A 17492-nucleotide genomic window follows, 5' to 3' on the forward strand; every position below is an offset into this window, starting at 1 on the left:
AGCAGTCACTTTTTATACTAACAGAAACTCCTAAAGGATGTAGCATGTAACTGTCATTTTTCATTACAAGATTTTTTTGATGTTATCATGTGATGATCAAATAACCAGAGAAAATGAAGTAGCAAATTTTTCTGATCTGTATTATTTTAAAAGCTGTCTATGTTGTTCATATATATACAAGTTGATGCTCCATGCCTGTCAGTGTTCAAGAGGCATTTTGATAATGCCCTCAATAACATGCTCTAATTTCTTTATCCCTGAAGTGGTCAGGCAGTTGGTTTTGATGATCTTTGTAGGTCTCTTCCGACTGCACTATTCTAAATTCTAAATTCCTTCTTAGAGTCTGACATTACATAGAGATTTTAAAATTGCTTCTGTTACCTGCTTTCTAATCTTCCTGTTTTCCCTTGTGCTGCAGGATCTGAGGGAAGAATGTATAAAGCTGAAAACGAGAGTTTTTGATTTGGAACAACAGAATCGAACGCTAAGTGTGCTTTTCCAGCAGAGAGTCAAACCAGCTTCTGACCTCCTCCTTCAGGTAGGAAATGGCCTTTGCAGAAGGAAAGCCATAAGCATTATATTTCTCACAATTATAAAATTCTCCTCTTCTTCTCTTTTTCTTAAGGTTATGTCAATAAGCAGGAAATGACAGTTGGTAGATTTAATATATCAGAAGAATGTCAGTTATCTATAATCTAATACCACTGAAACTGAAAGTGTACACCAATGAGTTATGATTACATATTATGTGCAAATGTGGAAAAAGGAGTATACCTGTGGAGTGACTTTCTTTTTCAGTGCTTCTTCACTATGATAAATGGAATTATATGGGTTCATTATCCCTCTGCAGGAGAGAAACTCAGATTCCTTAACATTCTGCTTGATGGTGAACAGTGTAATTTCCTGCAAGAAGACAGCCCATTTATTTAACTCCTGCCATATGTGTTACGAGGACTTAAGTACATCTTCACAAGCTTACAGAGATATTTTTTTTAACCTTTCATGGGAGGATATAGCTGAGGAACCAATTGACCCATCTCCCACTCCTTTGCCATTCTGGAATAATAAGAGATGTTTCAGTATCCCTTTCGATTTGGCAAAGTCCATTATTATGAATTAATCCATCTTTTTGACATCCTTTTGTAGAAGTAGAATTGCTTTGCAGAACTTCCAACAAATCTGACCACGAGCTAGAAGAACAGTAAATGAAGACTAACTAGATTTTGCAAGCTTCAAACAACGGGGCAAAGTCTGGCTTTGGCAATGCATGTTATTATTATTAGAGAAAAAAATATCATAAACTTAAGGGGAGAAATTTGGGTATCTCACCTAGTTAAATGATATTAAATGTGTGTCTTACTAAAATTGCCTGATGCTGTGCAAGTATATCTTGAAGTAAAATTTAGCCTTTGCACTATCGCTCAACACCTGACAGCTGCTAACTCACATCATTTTGGGTTCTTTATTGAGGAAACATTGGTCTGCTCACCAACTGGTGCTTAAGGGCAAGGAATCCCCACAGTGAGAGCGAATAGCTGTGAAACTAAAGCACAGGCAGAGTGGTGCTAGGTCACCATCACAGGGATCTGTGTTCTTGCATTGTCCTCATATTCCTCATTTTGTGTTGATTTGGGTATTGCTAGGTCAGGACCCTCATTCTTTTGTTTTCTTTTCTCCTGCCCCCCGCTTTCTTGCCTGTTTGTTCATCCTTCATAGACTCATGGTTGCTGTGTAAAACTGTTACATCTTTATTTATTCAGTCTTTAATGCATCCACTGCAGCATGCACGTTTATTGCTCACTTCTGATTTTGACAGTTCCATCACCTGCTCCTTCTTCCCATTTTCTTCTTTTGTTCCGTTTCCAAAGTGCCTAACTCTAGCCTGTGTTAGTATTGGGTTAGGTTGCACAGAAGTCAGACATTGCACATTCCTTACTGCCTAGTTATGTGGCAACAATAAGGCCAGGTTATTTTGAGAGTGTTACAGAAGTGTAAGATAACATCTGAAAAGTGGGATCGATGGTTTGACTTCAGTTCCTTGAAACTGGATCGTGTCACTGCTGCAAAAGAAGTTGAAAGAGATGAACCTGCACCAAGTAGAAGAAAGGACTAAATGATGTAGGTTTTAGAGAGGGCTTCAAACTGTTTTATATTGTTGTCCCTGCACAGTTTGGCAGGCAGGTAATGTGTGTAGATTCCCTCCACACCCCTCACCCCTGCCCTTGTTTCACTGCTTTGTCTTTTTTGCCAAAGAAGAAAGAGAATTAAGATCATTCTTAAGGTCCATGTTGCACAGATGACAAAATGTGCTGTTATGTCCCTACACTATCAACAGATTTTAACCCCGCTCAGGGGAAAACAAAAAAAAAAAAACAAAAAAGGCAGCGAACAAGTTGCAGTGTACAGGAGAAAATGAACTTCTGTTAAAACACTTCATATGTCACTTTTACACACACACACACACACACACACAAAGTCAATTAGCGAGTTTCCAGAAATCTATTTTTTTCTCCAATTTTACTCCAGACTCGAATTAGTGGTGTGTCATCTGTGATCTTGTAGACTGGGATGTAAAATCTAAAGAAGACTGTTTCCTCAGGGCTGAAATTAAGCAAATATTGTTGTGTGCCTGAAACAAAAATGGAAGAAAAGTTTGGATTATGTCTTTTTTGGAAATGCATAAACAGCAGGTTTAGAGCAAGAACTAAATATTTGTTTAAATCTCTCGCTCTCCAGTAGAGTACTAACTGTGTGGTTAAGGACATTTCTGTTAATTCACAGCCCTGATCAAAGTGAACGGACAAATACTGTTGGGGGGTGGTGGTGGTGTTACTTTTACCTTTCCCGTACTGTCTGGTACAGCGAAGTTTAATTTTATTTACATTTTGATCTCATCCTACAAGTATTTATACTCAGTACAATTAGAAATTTTCAATAATGCTGCAGAACAGGGTCTAAGCTAAACATAAGTAATATTAGTTACTTTGTCTGCATATCTTCTGTGATTTGGTTCTATATTACCATCAATTCATTCTGTGATTGGCACTAGAAAACTCTTGTATGAAAGACTAAGCTTATTTTTAAATCATAAACATTCTGAGTATCTCAGATTTCAACAGAAATATAGATTTCTTAAATAAGGTGAAATAGATTTCACCATTACCCTAAGTTTCTTTGTTATTTGATTTTAAGCAAATTTTACACAATTTGTGTCTTCTTAGAAATCAGTTCATTCACTTTTTTTCCCAGTAAACAAATTGATTTAAATGTCTTGAACTTGACTGCAGAATAGTAGCCTGTGTACAGTACTGATTGCACTGCGTTGTTTTTCATCGTGCTTCTCACATAGATCAGAAGCAAAACTGATTGCTTCCAATTTAAAAACAAAATCATGTAGTGAAGGTTTTCATGACTGCTTCTGGAATCCTTCACTATAAAACTATTATTGAAAGTATTACACTCTCATGCATTTACAAGAAAAGTAAGTACTCATGAAATTGAAGGGCCTAATAATATTTTAAAAGAAATACATGTGTTTTCTTGAGGCATGTGATTAAGTAGATTGCCATATAAGTTCTTTGCTGCTAGAAATTCTGGTGTACTTACTGCTTGTAGTGACGGTGATACAGAGGACATCTCATTCCTGTCAAGAAAAGATTAAATAACACAGGCTCTGATGCAAAATATAAGGAGGAGAAAGAGATAACTCAAGCTTTTTTTTTTTCACTACTTCTTTTGTGGATGATTTTAAGAGCTACCCTGTCTTTCTAGGGACATTCTTTCTAACTGAATAGTGTGATTTACAAAGCCAGTATTAGGGTTATTAGGGTAGGTAAATAAGGAAGAATCTGATAACCTGTGGGTTTTTTGTTTGTTTTTATTTTTGTTTTATATTATCCAATAAATCTCTCTGAAATGGCTTTCTGAAAATTTAGAAGCTTTGGAAAAGTGCTTCTGTCTCAGCACCATCTGAAGAAGAGGAATAGCTTTAGTTAGAAACTATCACAGAGGAGTGGCTTCTGCCAAGACAGCCTTCATTTTCCTCAGTTGATATGGTTGCTAAAAAGAGATGAAATTCATGGCAAAAAAGGTTTGGGAAGGAAAAACAGGAACTCCATTATGGTGAGGTACTTTGTATTTCATCTGGCAGTGGGAGATATAGTTGGGAATGACAGACAAAGGTTTAAAATAGGGTAGAGTGGAACTGGTTGGAAGCAAAGAGGTAAATTTGTGCAGGTGATGCTCAGAAGATTGATGAAGGGATGAGATAAATCTAAATAGAGGGTAAGGATAAGAAGAAGGGTAAGGGTAGGAAAACCGTTGAGAAAAAGGTAAGAAAAAAGGGTAAGGGTAGGAAAAAGAAGCAGCCTTAGATTAAACTTACCACTTTTGATTTGCCCATGGTCATGTATAGCATATATGAAATAGGTTTAAATGTAAATGTTAATATCACTTAATTTCTGTCTTTCCTTTACTTATTCGTTTTTAATAAATGGTACAGTGTTTTGTTCAGAGAAATGTAAAACTATTAAAATAACCAAATTATAGACTTTTATACTTTTTCTCTGTCGTCTCATAAAGTTGTTTGACTTTATCGGGTATAGACTACTCACTCTTGAGACAGATCTGTCTCGGGCCTTTTTTTTCTAGTTAGCCCTCTTGTTCTACTCATACTTGACAATATAATGATTGCCATCAAACCTGATTCTAGAAATGAGTGTTTTTCCTTTGCAACAAGGATGACATTTATAGAGTTTTTGAGAGGTAAAAGGGGTCGGGGTTTGCCTTCTGATAGATATTGCAGTCGTTTATGTATAGTATCTCTGTTTACATAAAAGGAAAATGTTTGTTAGATAAATTCTTCTCGTGGATAAAATTCTTGTTTTCACTTTTCATCCAGGAGGTTGCTGTTTATAAAGCAGGCAGGGAACTTACAGTGAAAGGTGTTAAAAAGTGCAGAGTAGCAACATTTATTGAATTGATTTACTTGATTAAATAAGTAATAAAATTTTCATAGTTGGGAAAGCATAAAATAATACTACTAATCACAAGATTTACAGTATCTCTGATCCCAAACTGTATTTTCATTGCCTTTTTATTCCCATCATAAAAATGCTACTTTACCAACTCCAGAACAAGGTAGGGAGAACTCCTGAAGCATCCATTTTCTCATTGTGTTTCTCTGGCTAGATTAGCTTCATTTATTACTCACGGACCATCCACATTGTTTAATTTCATGTCTAAGATTTTGTTTCGAGTGCTATAGCACAGTCTGCTGAATCCTTAGATTCAAATAATAACTACTTTGTTGTAACTGCATTGACATTAGCTCTTGTAATAACCTGACAACTGTGAGACATATGAGATAGACTGTAACTGTACGCACTTGGATGGAAACAGTTGTGCAACTTAGCAGGAAGGGGTAAATTACACTGACGACATTATTATATATGAGAAGGAAAAAGGGCAATTAATTGCCCTAACACCTGACAAAAGGAGATGGAGTGTCTGGCCTCAGAGCCTGACCTCTGGTTCAGACATCGTTAGACACGATGATGTCTGAATGCAGAAGGTTAAAAGTGAAGTTGCATCACCTTCCAGCAATTAGATATATGAAATGGTTAAGTATTTCGGAAAGAAAGTATTGGAGGGTTTGAAATTAAAGCTAAAGATCATCACACATTGTTAGAAAACAGTTTGTCAGCAGTCCAAATCTATTTAAATAACTGGATCGTTACACGCTGAGCAGCAGCATAATTCCCGTCTGACAGAAGCCAGCCACTCGTCCTGCCTGCTGCCTCTGGGCTCTTCAGAGAGCACGCAGACTTGAGACCGAGATCAGCAAATTTGTGTGTGAAGTTTGGAAACTCCCGCGGTTGACCTGCTTATTTTCTTACTTCACTTCTCTTCCTTGGTATCCATCACATTGTCAGGGTGCTCGTATTTGCAAATCTTCTGAAACTCCAGCTCCCGAACAGATTGGCAAATGGCCTTTTTTTTCTCAGAAAATATTAAAGTAAAAATAAGGCATAACAGCTTCTGCAGTGATACGTAATGCTCTGTATTTCATCTCAGCTTAAATCACCAACATGGAATAATATATTCCATATATCGGAATATATTATTGGAACCATATTTCTTGCCCTTTTTACAGCTTCACATACATGCTGAAGAAATGTTAGAGGAATAAAGTATGGCTGAGAGCCTACTGGTTAAATGTATGGGTGACCAAAGTCAGTGATGACAGAAGGAAAGAAAATACCCTCCAAAGCAAGTCCATCTAACCTCCCTAAATTAAGCTGCATGACCTCTAGTTTTGAAGGAACAGTGATAGGAGAATGCTTGGAAGAATGAGGCTAGACATTTGATAACCTGACAGCTCTAGAAAAAGGCTCTGAGATAAGCAGATTTTTGGGAGAGCATCTCACATCACTGGATGTCATCCACAACAGTGGCTCCCTACAGGTCATCTCTAGTCGCAAGGACGTAAGCTGACAGAAACAAACTTATCGAATAGTTCAGTTGAAAAGGACCTTACAAAGATCCTCGAGTCCAACTGGCTGACCACTTCAGGGATAACCAAAAGCTCGAGCATATTAGTGAGGGCATTATCCCAATGCCTCCTGACCACCGACAGGCTTGGGGCACCAACCACCCCACTAGGAAGCCTGTGCCAGTGTTTGCCCACCTTCGTGGCAGAGAAATGTTTCCTCATGTCCAGTCTGAACATCCCCTGAGGCAGCTTTGTGCCATTCCTTTTTGTTATATCACGGATTACCAGGAAGATCAGTGTGAAAATCATGGCTGTGTTGTGCAGACTTTCAAAAAGCTTTGTGAGAGAGATCCCTTGAACCACATGGCTGAGGAGGCCTTTCTTGTCCCTCACAAATACCAGTCTGTATCACCAGGGAAACCTGTCGTGCTCTTTTATAACTAGGGAAACTGTAAAACTCTCATTCTGAAAATAGAACATTTGCCAAAATGCTTTGCTGGATCTAAATCTAATTCAGGCTGATAAAGGAACATCACACACACACACACACACACAAAGTTATAGACTGCGGCATGATATATGAAAGGAGAGCGAGGGTATTATCCTTCACAGCTTTTAAAACTAGAGCAAGCAAAGCACAGCTAGGTGTTGTGTGGAGAAGGGTATTTTTATTATCAGGGAGTTAGATCAACTTAGCTGATAGGTCTGCCCCGTCTGTAATTTGTGTCTTGGTGACCTCCCTTCTTGTCAGACTGTTAATCCTTATTTCAGTACCTAAACTCTTCACTGATGTGCTCTTAAACAAAAAGAAAATAATGACTAAAGCTCACCATGTGCTGAAGAGCAGAGATGGTCTTTCAGAGTAAGCATACGTCAAGGAAACAGTGGGGCTGTGCTGATGCGACAGGCCTTAACAAAAGAAGTAAGATTTTGCTGCCTATTTTTTTAGACAAACATGCAACTGATGCTGAGTGAACTGTAGATTTCTCTTTATTTTATGCATGGATTTTTACTATCAGTGATGATACACATGATGGCAGGAATCCAATATGGCATTTGAAACCCTGAGCGAGTATGTAAGCAGTCATTAAGTACCACAACGTATTTCAAAGCTTTTCCTATCATTGTGTACATTCAGTGAGAGAAGACATCTAAGATAAAAGGTAAGAGTCCCACAGTACAAAACAGTATTTCTATATTCCAAACTTGCCCTGTGCTTCAAACTTACACTAAGCATGAAAAAGATACACTTTTTTTTTTTTTTTTTTAATTTTCTGTGGTTACATTTAACCTATAGCAATGCTTAACTTACAGAGAATAGCCCACTGGATGCAGTTTCAACCTGTGCTATTTGCTGACTGTATTGGCAACGTACTGTGTAAATCGTTGCATGAATCGTCAAAGAATAAGTATAGAGGCTGGTTACAAGGAATGCTTATTGTAGACTGAGAACTTTGTGAAAACTCTTTGAGTTACTCATGCCTTTAAATTTTGTATGACCAGCATCTTTTTTTTTTTTTTTTTTTTTTTTTTTGTATGATATATTTCAGGTTTTGATTAAATTTACAACGTTTTTGTTATGTTAGGTGTATTTAATCAAAAGTCATTCACTCTGGTTTCCTTTCTAAATGGAAAAATCTTTCTCATTGAAATTCTGATAGCAGAAATTATCATGTATTTGTTCTAATGCTATTGCAGTGTATGATATGCGCAGTACAAGCCATGTGTTACATATGGACGTGTAATTTTGTGTCATCAGGTCATTTCTTGAAGCTTCCTGATTTTGAATTGCACAGCGGATTGAAATAGTAGCCACTGCAGGCCCTTCTTAAATACAGTGTGGATAAACAACAGGTGTGCTAGATAATTGTTGTTTCATCATGGTGCATATTTCACACTCCATAACTCCCAAATGAATTACCAAAAGAATGCATAAAATTAAATGATTCGAAGATTTTGAGGCCTTCTTCTTGTGGCAAAGTAGAAATCTATTGAAATTCTAAGGCAGTATAAAAGCATAATCATTATTATTACAGACGTGTTATGTTTCTCCTATTGCTCTAGTGGAGCTAAGTATGTCGTTTGTTTTCCTAAAAGACTTTGAAACTTAAATGAAGGACAACTGCTCAGAAGTATGCATGTATGAAATAAATAACAATAAGTAAATGATTAATTTAATTTCTAATTTTACTACACTTAGTACGTGCAGAATTTCATTTAAATTGTACTTTACTCATAACTGTGTTTCTGTTACTGTTGAAGCATAGTGGCAGAGTCTAAGGACATGAATCAATCTGGAACTATGGCTCCTTTACTTCAAAAGTGGTGTGCCAGTAAGTGCTTTGCTTAGTAACATTTAAGCATTTCAGATTATATCAGGTCAGTGTAATTTGCTAGTAATTTTAAATTACACATTCAATCAGATGAATCCAACATCATGCTAAGTGGTTTTTAGCACATAAAATTACTCAATAAGTATTTTCTGTTGCCATCTGTTACGAAAAAAAATAATTTCCCTGGCATGTACTCTGTATGTTTTGTGTACTTTTATGTATACTGTGCATGGAAGAAAGGGTTGGTAATTAAAATGAAATGTTATTCATAATGAATCATAAAACACCTACTGAACCAACCCCATCTTTTAGTATTGAATTTTACTAATGCTCTCCTTTGTTTCCCAAATGACCTATCTTCTTTAATGATGGTTTGGATACTGGTAAGATTCAGATCCTCATCCAGAGGCTGTGACACTATTGACTATGTCTCTGTTGACTTCGCTGAGAATGTGAAATACTGTATTGCAAGATAAAATCAGCACGTAGATGCTCAGTGAAACTGAAGAGTCCATTAGTGCCTTAACTCTTGTATTACCATCTGGGTATCTCTTGATAAGGGCAAGCTGAAAGGAAAAGTTACCTTCGTCATTAAATCTTTAATAATGTGATATTGACAAACTTGAGTCTTACTGTATTTTTAGCATTTTTAGATTGCATTCCTGCTCATTTCTGCCTGGATGTGAGCAAGCCGTGTTTCATTAGTCACTAACAGATGTCTGGATGCAGGGAGGAGCAGTGATTTGTCTGTGTCCTGTGTGCATTACAAGGGCATCTTGAACATTATGAATTAAACTCCATCTTACTGGGTTAAAAGTATGGAAACCAGAGTGTCAAAGTAATGACATCTGGAATTAATATCAGTGCTTTAAAAACTCAAACAGATAGCACTTTTCCGTTCCTTCTTCTGGTATACACCTTCTGAGATGAATTACTTCATTTTGTAGTGTTTTGATTCAAAATTTTTATAGTCAGTCATATTTTAAAAGCAGAAATACTTCATCTAATGTGTTTAAGTTTCCTTTCACTTACTCTTAACCCTCCCCCCCTTTTTTTCCCTAAATAAGCATTGCATCCTCCTCCTGTTCTGTAGATACATATATGTCTAGGTACACTTATGGATTATAGATAATGTGAGTGTGAACACGAACCAGACATTAGCATTGTATTTTAGAGGCTTGCTTAAATTTATTCCATTAAATGGTCCTTAGGAGGTTCTTGACAATAATTAGACATATGGGTAGCTTTGCTACCAGTCTTTACCAGTTCATGGGGGAATAACAAATGGAATTAACCTTTAATTTAGGTCTTTAGGTCCTTCGCGTACACAGGCCCAGACTTTCAAGTGTTCAGGCATTTTGCTGAGCTCTTCTAAAAATCTGGCTACTTATTTGGTGCTGAACCAGGGGCTGACCCTTTTTGAAACTCCTATATAATACCTCCTAAGCCCTGCTTTTATCTACGGGAAAATAATGATCAATTCACAAGGTCACAGATTCCTAATCAAAAGTTGGCACCACTTCTTCCGAGCATGTACAGCTGCCGAAGGGGTCTGCAGCTCTCAGCTTTCCATGGTAAAGTTCATGGCTGCTTCGAGCCCAGGGCAGGCTGCCTCCGGGGACATTCTGGCAGCAGGGTGGGAGAGGAACTCTCTTTAATGCCATCGTGTGCCAGGGCTTGGCACTCACAGGGCTGGTCCAGGTCCTGCACAGTGCGTAGAGGGCACTGTACTCGCAAGAGCCCAGTTTGGCCCAGGAGCAATGGCTGATGGTATTTATTTTCCATTTCCATAAGTACCTGGTATCCAGGCATCCAAGAAAACCACTTTAAAAAGGCTCTCCTTATTTGAAATTATTCTGTCAGAGGCAAAAACAATGCATTAGTGTTGGAGAGAAAATATGTATGTAAAAGCCTTAAACTAACAATAATGTTATTTCCTTAAATCCTCCTACTACTTTTACACTCTTTTCAGTCCAGCTGACATTTCAACAATTTCACCAAAAAAAGGAAAAAAAAAAAAAAAAAGAATAAGAAAGGGTGGAGGGATTGTGAAACCTTTCAAATGCATAATTTTGTAGCAAGGAAAATACGACTTGTTCAACATTAACCTTGACAAATTCGTGCTCCTGTCATTTAAATGAATGAACCTTTCCAGTGTCTAGCTTGCTGGACCTTGAGAAACAGCAGTGAGGAAGGACTGTAAAAATGATGCTCATATCTCTTAAATTATTTTTTCTGAGTAAATGAATGATTTCAGTGCAAACCAAATAAGGATGAATCTGCTCGCTTGAATCACCTGTTCACAGCCAATGAACTTCCATGTGAAGCGGCGTTCACCCTCCTCTGTTGCCATGTATTGATCTAAAACATCTTCCCCGAGCCTTCTCTCTCCTTTTCCTCCTACAGGCAAAAGGTTAGAGTTAGATAATAGTATTAATTTTCCAGACATCTGCACATGTTTTAATAGCCTTTAGAAGGTTTGAAATGGTTTCTGTTTGACCACCACAGGGCTAAAATGCCATTAAGACTTAGATTGTAGCAATACATAACAATCATAGCCCCGTAGTTCAACCTGGCAATAAAAAAGCTAATTTATTTTATTGTAGATTTAAATTAATGTGATGAACTCCTCTCTCAACAGGGGCTGTAACACCACTCTTACAAAAATACCATTGCCCTGCATATTTTCAAAACCAGATAAAAACCTCTGCAACAAACCTCGAGTATAATTTTGTTCTGTCTGCTTTTGAGTGCTCGTACATGTGTTTGTGTTCACATAATGCCATTCCTGAAACCACGTTGTTTCTTCTATCATACCTACATTCTTACACTCATTTTTATCTAACATCTCTTCACTCTTAGAGGCAACAGAAAGAAGGTGATTAATAAATCCAGGGCAATGTCCAGTGTTAACCTTTATTTTATTTTATGTTTTTACCACCCTGAGAACTGGTATTTTCTCATGGGGAAAAATTTTTACTAGTTAGGTAAATTGAGTTTTAAATAGCTTTTAAAAATTAGACATATGCTGTTAATAAGGATAATTTTGAAAATCTGTAAAAACAATTCTTAGAGCTCAGACAGCTTTCATTTCCAACTATATGCCAGAGGAAAGCTTCAGTGTATCCTATTATAAAGTGATAAAGCAGCATTTGATAGCAGCAGCTTCTGTGATAAAATGATCATGGCAGCACTGAGAACGAATCTAATAAGGGAATTGATCTGTAGATTCCAATTCTGTAAGAGCCAACATCGATCAACATAAATGTCAATAACAAGATCGTATTGAGGGCTGCCTAATTCCTTTAGATGATTTTGGGGCATAGTCAGAAAGTGAATGTGAAAATGAGTTTTAAACTGTAAGAATCACAATTCAAAGACCAAAATTATTTTGTGCTACCAGGAATATCTCTGATCAGTATCAATTTAGCAGCATGTTGAAATTAGTGAGTAATTTAATCAGATTATTATTGATAACGTGATTGCAATCGTCTAAGTGACACTAAACCTTCAACACTTTTCAGCTGTATTTTCATGTTAAAGCGTTTTTTAAATACAGTGAAATAATAACAAACACTCCACCTTTTCACTGTTAAAGCACAGATAGCATGTGAAAGGCATGCCATAAAAGATTAATGGCATTGTTCTTCCTTGTCACAGAAGTTTAGTATAAAGCTGTTTTCTAGACTGATTTTGACCACGCTGAGATGTGAAGGAAAACTGGTGTTGTTTGTGAGCAGTGCAGGAAGGGAAGGTTGCAGAACATGCAGATGTCTGCCTCCATGCTCGGGTGTTCCTATAATTCATAGCACCAGCATGAGGCTGGCATCCATTTAGCAAAGTGGAATTAACATATGGATTGCTATCAGATCAATAGAAAGGTATTTACAAAAAGCATGTACTGTTTTGCACCAAATTAATGAGAAAAAGTAAATATATAAACTTAATAAGAGGCTTGACTCTTCTACAATACTATTCTCACAAAACTGCTGTTTTACCATACTCCAAGGACTCTTCCAAGGGAAAGCTTGTTTAAAACATTTATTTCATTAATTGTTTACATTCTGAGTAGCTGATTACCAGGTCATTGATGTAAACTGTTGACTTTACAGTAATTACAAACCACAGGGAACTTTATGCGTACATTTTCCTAAGAAATTAAATTAGCTCCTTGTATTATTACTGCAATATTTACAGGCTCCTACTGTAGTGCTATTAAAACCACATTGGAGTCTTAGAGCTTGAGAACACTGATAGAGTTATAAAAACAACACTAGGATCAGGGAGGATTACTTTCTGTCTTTCAATGTAACTTTTATTTAAAACAGTTTATGAAAATTAATGAAACGAAGGGATTTGGAAGAGGAGTAATTTTAGGCTTACAATAATATTGCCAACTCTGTGAAGAATTCAGAGATTATGTTATTTATGTTTATGCATCAAATGTCTGCTTAATACCTCCCAATTTATACCCTAGGATATAAGTTTTCAACCTTCTGAGTTCCTTACTTTGGAATCTAATTGACTGGTTTTTCCTCTCTCTGAATGGTTTGATAATAACAGAGAGCAGCAAGCCTGGAAAACCTGAAGTAGATGCAAGTGAAGCTTTTGTTTTGTTGTTTGTTTTTTTTTTTTTTTTGTTTTGTTTTTTTTTTTTGTGCTGGATTTGCCTTGTTAACAGGATTTTCCGATGTAGTTTTAGCACCCTAATCTTCTATACAAATGTTTGTAATATCATACCCGTGTACTTTGTCTTGGACGTTGTCAGTTAAGTCTCAGTGAACTCGCCTGGAGGATTTGCCAGCAAAACTGACAAACTGCTGTTGTACTGGGTATGAATTTAAAGTCTAGCATCTGCTAGATGTTAGATCCCCAGACGTCATGTTTTTTAGCAATGTCCACCTAGTAGTAGGGGAGACAGCAAAAACAAATGGCAAAAATCAAATTAGAACTTGCATGGAAATATTTTTGTTAGATTAATAGAAAATTCAAATCTGCTTGACTTGAAATTTCTGGAATAACTGGAGGCTGCCTTTTTTGTACCATGAAATGTTTTAGCTTACTGAAATGTATTTTATAGTTGAGCCTTTAATATTCATATTTTCTATAACTCTTTCCCCTGTTAACGCTGGGCAATACTGTAAGTTTGTGATTCTGTTTCCCATATTTTACACAGCCAGTAAATAAGGCCAATAAATACCAGTCTCTCGCTGCTCACTCCTAGCACTGTGAGAATTATCCTGGGGTTCACTCGCTGTGGATTAACCCCCCTCCTCCCACCAAAAATAAATCTAACCAGCTGTAGTGGCATGTTACCCACGGTATGAGAGGTGAGAACCCTAGCAGCATCACACAGGGCAATGAATTTCAGGTGACCCATCAGACAGACAGAGCAGAGTACTAAGTATGAAAGGCAGCATATTTGCTGGTGCTAATTACCACGGGGTGTAAGACTTCTGAGTTGCTTTGTCTATTCCAGACAGAGCTGTATAATGTTTCATGTTGTGTGCTTTTGCCAAATATCAAGTACCTCTGCTGAGTGCCTGATCTGTTAGAAATGGAGCCTGTAACAACAAGGAAAGAGTGAAAAGAGTTTTGTGTGATGCCTTAGCTTTACGATGAGAAGTTGTGTGTGCCTGCTGGTATAGAGGCAAACTTGTGCATTGACAGCTTCTTGATGTCTAAGAAGTGATGAGAGTAAAACAATTTGGGGCCGGGAGCAGCATTTGGAACAGACGGAGGCTGTTCGTTTCCCACTCTGTGTTTAGCCTCAGTCCTGGACAAGGTTTGGCAGGAGAAGGGAGCTCCCTGACAAGTTGGCTGCACAGTGCACGTTCTCCCAGCTGTCTCCTGTGGCCAGCTCCCGTTGCCCATACTGCAGAGAGATACTCACTTTCTGCAGGGGATGCTCTGCAGCAGCAGAGCAGGCCAGAGCAGAGCTATGGCGAACCTCTCGTTGCTCCTGTGCTTCACCCATACCTTGCCATTTCTTTTTCCTTGATGCAGTATTTTGTTGCTTAAGGAAATGCACAGGTACAGACTGATCGGTCACTTTTGCTATAGGTACAAGTGAAAATACAAATCTAAGTATTTGTGTCAATCTCACGTAGTCCTATAAAACTTGGTCTCTTTCTAACACTTGTTAAAAATATAGAAAAGCATACCCTTATGTGGTTCATGTTGCATTGCACTACTCTGTGCAACTTATAAGATAAGGCTGTGTTTTGTTTTCAGAACTGGTGGAAAAATTCATTTTATTAGCTGCCTATTTCTGTGAAGAAATACCAGAACACAATTGTGAATAAGGGACCTTATTTGATGTAAAGGCACTCCTGAAAAGTGGTTAAAAAGGACATAAATGCTTCTTAAAGACATGCTGAATTCTTCAGCTCAAGCACCATAAGGCTGGACTTGATTTTAGTCTAAAATATTTATCAGAGAGAAACAGTCAGAGGTAATGTCATGCTGTTAGGGTAAATGATTGCAAAGCAGACTATTAGGGAATTAGAAGGAAAAAAGCATGGATATTTCCATAGTGAAATGTCCTTGAAATTAACCTAAAGGATACAGGTATAAAAAGGAGTATGAAGTGGTATAAATGATGCACAAGAAGTCTGCTAGGAAGCTGCCTGTCTTCATATTCAATAGACAGCTGGAAGGATGAAGGCAAGTTCTTAACCAAGCTGATTTACTCGTGTAAAGTGCTCAGTATGCCAACTGCTATTGCCATTATAAACTGTGAAATGTTCTGTTTATAGGAAGTGAGCAGTAGGAAAGTAGGACATAATTCTGAATTTTCTATTAAATATATAACTTCCAAGTGTTGAAATATTTATCATTTTATTTTCATTGCATCAGTTACATACGATGAAACATCAGGCATTGCTGCATGCACACAGTGTACGATTTCAAGTGTATTTTCTACATTAGTGATTATTGGAATTAAATACAATGGAAGCACCTTTATATAACATTCACTTTTGCTTCATAGTTGGCTGTTTTCTGTTGACAACAACTTGTTCAGCACACTTTAAAAAGCAGATTTACCAGATGCCAGAAGCACATGTATTGCAGTCTCTGATTTGTCTAAAGGCAAAATCTATTTCTGCTTTCCGAAGTTGAACTTCATTTTATTATTTTTCCATACATTTAACATTCTCCTTTATTTCAGAATATCAGCTGTATGAGAAGTTCACCCTTCATGCTTTGAATAGTGTGTGTTCTTAATCTAGCTAACCTCTGATGGAGTAGGTGAAAGTTATTCTCTCTCCATCTGAATCCCTCTGCAATGCATCTAGGGACGAAAATGCACCTAGGGACTGAAAAAATCAGCATTCAGTTTCAAGACAGATGTTATTTCTGCATAAACCAGTATTAAGTGAATTGCATACCTAATCACATACATATATATTTGGTCTGCTATCTGCCAGGGTGCAATGGAAATGCAGGATGGAGTGCTATTTCTGTAAGACCTTTGAAACTAAATCTCATCCTAGGTGGGATTAATTCATAGCTGGACTCTGCTTTGGATGGATATAGCAGTTATGAGCGAAGGATCAGGAGTGAAAAAGTCACCTAGCAAGAGTTGTTGAGCTTCTGTCACAGCTGTATCAGCACTCTTCTCGTGTTGTACATTTGTTGCGTGTTTTTGGTAGAGCTACTAAGGCTTGCTTATTTAGTACAGCCAGGGTAGAACCAGAGCAGGTGTGTTGCTGCCTGTGGATTTGAGAGGAACTTTCTTTGTGCAGAGAATTATTAAAAATGGGTGGTGTGAAGGCTGCAGAGAAGGTATTCCCTGCCAGTCGTGTTGCAACAGCTGCTCTGTGTGGGAGAGAAGTCCAGAGTTTGCCTTTTCAGTGTTGTGATGCCCCGGATAGCAGCAGAGACGAGGGGTTGCACCAAACAAACATTTGCAGCTCTGGCTCAGAGCACCAGGATGAAAATGTCTCTCTCAGAACCTCGAGAATTTCTTTCTTGTGAATGATGGGCTTTGGCTCATGTGAGAAAAACAAAGCCAATTGATTTAATAGCAATTAACTCATCCGATATTGGAGAGTCATACGCAGTTTGGCATAATTCATTGAAAATTGTTCTGGCAATGCTGCAGGCCATTAGACATTTTAAAAAGGAGATGGGAACTGATAGATATTCTGTGCAGATCCAGTCACGAGGCACTGTGGAGTCTCCCTGTAATACTGCCTCATGCCAGGAGGCCGGAGCCTTCTTTTATCTTCCTAGAAAGCCTTAATAAGGATGTCGCTGTGGGGAGGGGGGCTGGCCTTCCGTCTGATGGATTGGTTATCTGCTGCCAGATAATTGTATTTCCTATTGCACTTGATATAATAGGTTTCCACCTAAATTATCAATTACTTTGTTTTTATTTTTTATGTGGGTTACAGGAGTTATTCTTGACTTTGAGCCATATTGCTCCATCTTGGCTGAAAACACAGGCAAGCCGGGAGAGAGACCATGGCAATAAAGCCTGGGAAACACCACGATCTCATAACCGAAGGTGGAGCTTTTCTGCCACTGCTCAGAGGCAGCCCCAGAGATGCCCCTTCTGCTCTGCCTGGCCTGCACCTCCCCACCAGCCCCAGAGACGTGGCTGCAGACCAGCCACGATGCTGGGAACTTTTTCATCTGCACCTGCCCCAGCACTGCTCAGC

At 37.9% G+C, this 17492-nt stretch overlaps 1 protein-coding gene and 1 long non-coding RNA gene across 19 annotated transcripts in view; one reads left to right on the plus strand and one right to left on the minus strand.

The window, feature by feature from the left end:
- NCKAP5 (NCK associated protein 5) overlaps positions 1–17492 on the plus strand; it is a 435525-nt gene that overhangs the window by 348462 nt on the left and 69571 nt on the right. For all 18 annotated transcript variants that reach the window (XM_084524282.1, XM_084524281.1, XM_084524266.1 and 15 more), the window contains one exon: positions 419–538. In XM_084524282.1, the coding sequence (XP_084380408.1) occupies positions 419–538 (120 nt within the window). The remainder of the gene's footprint in view (positions 1–418; positions 539–17492) is intronic.
- Positions 9999–14159, minus strand: LOC311438605. Its single transcript, XR_014694220.1, has 3 exons — positions 13567–14159; positions 11123–11226; positions 9999–10682 (listed from the first exon to the last, which is right to left on the minus strand). It is a non-coding gene; the product is annotated as an uncharacterized lncRNA (long non-coding RNA).

This window comes from Aythya ferina (genome assembly GCF_964211825.1).
Source record: "Aythya ferina genome assembly, chromosome: 6".
Lineage (NCBI taxonomy): Eukaryota > Metazoa > Chordata > Aves > Anseriformes > Anatidae > Aythya > Aythya ferina.